Raw genomic sequence first — 5,802 nt, 5'->3', positions numbered from 1 at the left:
CTGCCCAAATTCCCACTTTTTATTTGATTTTTATACTCAAGGATACATGTCCAATACAAGACTGTTCCAGGAATAAGTAAGACCATTCTCCTGGTAATGAAATAGGCATCCAAGATCATGTGAATACAATGGGTAATGCTGATCCACAACATCCGATCCTGTTTTTCATTAAACCCGGAGTGGGTGTAATTGATACATAATACTGTAAAGTATATGAATCCTCTATTGTGTTCCCCACACCACTCCCATCTGCTCCCCATCATTGATGGCACTGATGCTGAACCCTAGACTTTCACATTTATTCTACCGAAGATCCAGATATGTTATTCACTTAGAGACTCAAGAACCAAAACCAGATTCTGAAACCATTGCTAAGTAGATCTCCCAACAAACTCTGCTCTAGGGTTTTTCATACAGGGACTGGCCAACAGCAACTGGATTGCTTACAGATGCCGTGAATGAGCAGTGTTCCTAAGGAACCTAGATATTTCTGATTACTTATGGAATTTATGACACATTTCAGGATGAAAAAATCACATATAATGCCTAGTCCCTATGAAGAACTGGGTTAGACACCAAAACTTCCTCTCAGACCCACCAAAAGTTTATTGTATTCAAAAAAATCACAATTACAGTTTGAAGAAACCCAAGCAATAAATGTAGAAAAGATGTCTGTATTGAACATTCAAATTTTTCCGTAGCAGAGAAAGAATCTGCTGAGGCATACATGGCGATATTAAAATAAAGATGGAAAATGGAGAAAAATAGACCTAAGAAGGGGCAATAAACAGGGAAGAACTAGATGTCAGAGTCTGGACAGATCAGGAAGGCATCATTACTCTTAGAATAGCTAAAGGGCTGAAAATGCTAAAGAATAGTTGTCTTCGCTGAGGTGAACAGTCAGAGTATTGCCAGGCTTATAAAGCTATTAATGCACAAATTTCTTCATTGATCTTCTCTCTAGGAAACACCATTGCCTGTAGTAGGACACACATAGTTACTAACATGTTAAGAAGAATATTTTAAGTTCTTTTTTCAGATTCCTTCCTTTACTTCTTGATCCTTTGATTTGAAAAAGTCTTTTTATTTATTATTATTCTTTAATGGGGCACCTGGGTGGCTCAGTTGGTTAAGCATTGACTTCAGTTCAGGCCATAATCTCACAGTTCACCTGTTTGAGCCAAGCAACAGCCTCTGTGCTGACAGTTCAGAGTCTGGAGCCTATTTCAGATTCTACGTCTCCCTCTCTCTCTGCCCCTCCCTGTGTGTACTCTGTTTCTCTCTTTCAAAAATAAATAAAACATTAAAAATAATAATAAAATATATTCTTTTTATTTTAGAGAGAGAGGACATGAGTGGAGAAGAGGGGCAGAGGGAAAGAGAGGGAGAGAGAGAGAGGGAGAATGCCAAGGAAGCTCCATGCTCAGCCTGTTGCCTGATGTGGGGCTCAATCCCATGATCCTGATATCATGCATGACCTGAGCTGAAATCAAGAGTAGGATATTCACTCGCTGAGCCACTCAGGTGACACTGATTTGGAAAAGTCTCTTAATATTCATCTGACCCAAGTAATATTAAGTAAAATTTAGTAAATACAACCTTTCCACATGAACTGCATCCCCTATTCTCCAAGTCAGCATGAATGAGCAGACCATGGGTTTCCTTCTCTTAGAAGTTTCAATACCACTTTTCAGATTAGAGAAGCAAAAACAGGCATTGGCCTTCAAGGGATTTTCATTTCATCCAGTGAATTTATCTTAATCTCACAAGAGCCAACCTCTGGAAATATTTCTGAACTGATGTACTGCTTTAGAAAATATAAACCAGGAAGTGCCCAAATCCTTCCTAGATCATTTGATTCAGAAGTGTTATGTGAATCATAGGAAGTGAAGATAATTTCCAAGACTGAATTGGTGGTCTAGGTGTACATGTATGGGAAAAATATGGGATCTTAAAACTTTGGGATACCAGATGATGCCAAAGTCTGATTCTGTCTATCAAAGATAAATCAAGAGCCATTACTTTCCTATTATGTTTCTTTGAAGACATCACACATCCTTTGATCTGTTCTTTTTCTTACCCTTGGAAAACTCCATATATGTCTTCTTCTGACTACATTAAACTCACCTGTAGACGCCTCACAGAGGCCCTCGACGTTCACCAGCATTGACCTTGCGCATGCCCTTGATGATGAAGATGGTTCCAACAACGATGCCCACAAGACCCACGACCAGGCCCAGGGCACACACCACATTCTCTGTTGTCTCTGGGAGGGGGGTTGGTGCATCAAACTCTGGGGAAAACAAAAAAGAATACAGTACATAAGTAATGACCATCATATGGAGTACCACTTACAACAAAATGTAGGGTGTTTAGTCAAATCAATAGTTACTAATCAATTAAATAAGCAGAAGACAGAATGATGTATGAAGGAAATTCTGATTAACAAGTGGGGGGAGCCAAATAATGGGAGAAGACAAGCAATAGGAATTGTAGCAATTGCCACGCATGAGTTAGGGTACTCTAAGTCCCTAAGCACCAGACACATGCATCACCAGAGGACGCCATAGAAGAAAGGAGATTGAAGGATGGTCCATACCCCAGTGCTTGAGAAGAGGCTCATCCAAACCCCAGTGCTCCACCTTGCAATCATAGACATCCTCAGTTGAGGGCAGGAAGGGGAGATAGTGGAACTTGCGGAAAAGGTGGTCTTCCCTGGGCAGGAAGACGGTCTCTGACACTCCTGTGGTGACAGGGTTTCCATTCCGAAGCCATGTGACATTGATCACTGGTGGGGAGAACTTGTCGATGAAACAGATGAGGATGTTAGGCTCTCCCAGTTCCACAGGGCTGTTTGTCAGCACAGTCACCTCAGGACGTACTGGGGACACATGACAGAAATTAGGCTTCACTGCTTAGGCTAGCCCCTCTCCCACGCACTGAAGCTGAAAAAGCAATTGAAACTGTGCCCTGAGAATCTGTGCCACAGTCTCAGATACCCATCTCTGATACTCTCCCCCATGAACTGGAACCAATGTTACAGTATAAGATGTATAAGGATATTTTAAGCACTGGGGATAATTTCATTCCTTTCTCTCCTGGCATAGATTTGGGGCAATAACCCAAAGTATAAGTAACTGTGGATGGCAGGGACAAGATGTGAGCACATCAGGAAAGGAACAAACTTATATAAAGCTCTTAGGCTTGTGGCACAAGAGGCAGAGGCTTACTGATGACAAGTCTAGGCCCCTGGGAAGGAAAGGCAGTCACAATAATGTAATACAAGCCAAAGCATCTATTTTAAAGTTAGGATTCCGTGTCTAGGAGTGCAGCAGGTACCATTGGTGTTTGCAGTGTGGTTGGAGCGCTTTATCATGATGTCCAGGTTAGCTTTGTCCACAGCTATATTGGCCAATGCACCCTGGGCCTCAAAGCTGGCAAAACGTCCAAATTCTTCAAGCCGCCACACTGTCTCCTTCTTCTCCATATCCACGTGGAAAATCTCGTCACCATCAAAGTCAAACATAAACTCGCCTGATGGGTTAGGGGTCAGGTAGAACTCAGCCTGGATGATCACATGATCCTCTGCAAAGGCAGGAAAGGGTGTTAGGGTGGAAACCAGGTGGAGAAGAGAAAGAAGAGCCCAGGATGTGAGACAAATGTCCTGGCAGAGGCAGTGGAACTATATGGAGTGGAGCCTAATGGAGTGAAGGAGTGATGGAGAGCAGGGGTGAGTCTGAAGTTGAGGCTCAGGGGCTGGATATCCATGTTGAACAGAGCTGAAGGGCAGAATAAACGGGCAGAGTTAAAGAGGGTGGATTGAAGGAAATGAGGGCTGAAAATCTGAGTCTCTTGAAGCTGTTTTTTGGGCCCATGTTACTGGCTGAGAAATGATTCCCCGTTTGGAAATACAGCAGCAGCCCCTGAAAGAGAATTGTTCATTCACTGTGTTTTCCTGGGCATTAAATACACTCAGACAAGAATTCTAGGGCATCTCTCAGAACATTGTAATATAAGAAGAGGGAAAAACTTTTAAAAGGTTGGGTTCTGAGCTCTGGAATCAAATTAAATATTAAATTCTATTCCGCAACTTACTTAGTAATCTTGAATTGATTAGTTTATGTACTTATATGTTATTTTCCCATTATAGTCTCCTGTGGTTTTGCTTCTACCTTGGATTTGTCTTTAGAAGTAAATGAGGCAAGGTACTTAATTTCTTAGTACATGCTTATAACAAGCATTTTAGGCTTAAAACTGCTTTATACTTAAGGAACAGAGCCACCTCTAGCTTCCCCTTCCATCCCAAGGGAAGAGACTCTTTCCTACCAGGTATGTGTCTCTATATATGGCTCTTTCTAGGCAATTGAAGCTTAAATTTTCTATCTTGGGTCTTGGAGCTGGATTATTACATTACTTATTTCCTTCCTCTGTGGGGGTCAGTCTGAGTGAAGGATACTTTTTCATAATACTTCTTCACAGAAGTAAGCATTTGGTGTGGAGATGACGAGAATAATAAAAGAATCTCCATATTCTTACTCACTGTTCTACCCTCTTGCAAAAATCACTAAATGATAGTGATCATAGATCATTGTAAAATCTACTGAAGGGGTGAAGGGGCTATTCCTTCAGGAAATTAAATGCAATTCGTGTCAGCATACATACATGCCCTTACCCTCCCTTGAATAGATTGTTGCTTTTAGTGACTTCCTTTTCTGGTGATCTTCAATACAATGTCTGACATTAAAATATGCTGACAGGATTTGATTGCCAAAACATGACTACCATGTATTTGGCTAATAACTCTCAATTTTTTTCCTCATTTAATCCCACAAAATTATGTGAGATTTAAAAATTTTTAGATTTACTAATTTTCCAGAAAAAGAAACTAAAACCCAGAATTTAGCTTATATTAAATGCCTCTCAGAAAATATTTCCACTTCAAATCTGGCTGATCTTAACATCAATGGTATTAATTAATACTCAGTTTTTTTTCCTCTTGACTAAATGTGACTGACTTCAATATAATCAGAGCAGAACTTCTTCAAACTACAATGTTTTATACTTTCAGATTTAGACCACATAATGCTTGCCACACTTTCCTTCCAGTCCAAAGATTATTTTGCAAATACTTACAGTTTATCTCTTGAATGTTCTTAGAGCTTATATATAAAGTTTTGCTTCTCTTAGCACTTACCTTTGATAGCCAATGATTCCTGAGGACCCATCAGTAAAGATGTGATGAAAAATCCTAGCACTGGGACCGCACTTAGAGCCATTTTCTTCTGTGGTGATTTGATGGGGGTCAGTAGAGCTTAAGAGTGGGGTAGAACTGAAGAATAAAGGAAAAGAGAATGTAAGCTATGATAGAGTCTGACTGATTAAGATTCAAATAAATTGAGCTGAAGCCAATCAGAAAAACTTTTGAGATGACACCTCTGTTGCTAGGGAAAGAGCTCTTGTAAACGGTCAGGAAAGGAAACACCTCATTCATTAGATAAAGAAGTAGAGTTCTTAATCAATCAAACAAACAAAAAGAGCAAAAAATCAAATTTTTGAGAATGTTGGAATTCACCCATAGACTGTTTCATCCCAATATAATTTCTAGAAAGAGATGTACCTGAAACACTAAGAATAAAATGTATGGAAACACCCTATATGACAATCAGGGATAGATTATGCCTCTGTGCCAAGACAGTTATTTAAAGGACAACAAATCATCTAAAGAGAAGGTAAATTGTCATGCTATGAAGAATACTTGATTCTTGACAGTATTGGGTGACAGAGCTTCACTGAAAAAGCTTC

The 5,802-nt window shown here is 40.0% G+C and overlaps 1 protein-coding gene across 1 annotated transcript; it reads right to left on the bottom strand.

The window, feature by feature from the left end:
- Positions 1–582: 582 nt before the first annotated feature.
- On the bottom strand, positions 583–5,362 carry LOC115296276 (HLA class II histocompatibility antigen, DR alpha chain). Its single transcript, XM_029944757.1, has 5 exons — positions 5,195–5,362; positions 3,340–3,585; positions 2,600–2,881; positions 2,128–2,293; positions 583–977 (listed from the first exon to the last, which is right to left on the bottom strand). The coding sequence occupies exons 1-4, from the start codon at positions 5,274–5,276 to the stop codon at positions 2,139–2,141; spliced, it is 765 nt and encodes a 254-aa protein (XP_029800617.1). The 5' UTR covers positions 5,277–5,362; the 3' UTR covers positions 583–977; positions 2,128–2,138.
- Positions 5,363–5,802: the final 440 nt, after the last annotated feature.

The sequence above is a fragment of the Suricata suricatta genome, chromosome 7 (assembly GCF_006229205.1).
Source record: "Suricata suricatta isolate VVHF042 chromosome 7, meerkat_22Aug2017_6uvM2_HiC, whole genome shotgun sequence".
Classification (NCBI taxonomy): Eukaryota; Metazoa; Chordata; class Mammalia; order Carnivora; family Herpestidae; genus Suricata; species Suricata suricatta.
The sequence above is the reverse complement of the archived record's forward strand: the minus strand, read 5'-3'. Positions and strand labels throughout refer to the sequence as shown.

Excerpts from the sequence above, each read along its gene's own strand:
- LOC115296276 (XM_029944757.1), bottom strand. The coding sequence starts at position 5,276 with ATGGCTCTAAGTGCGGTCCCAGTGCTAGGATTTTTCATCACATCTTTA. Across the intron at positions 3,586-5,194 it reads GGAATCATTGGCTATCAAAG|AGGATCATGTGATCATCCAG; the intron begins GTAAGTGCTAAG and ends CTGCCTTTGCAG. Across the intron at positions 2,882-3,339 it reads CCACACTGCAAACACCAATG|TACGTCCTGAGGTGACTGTG; the intron begins GTACCTGCTGCA and ends ATGTGTCCCCAG.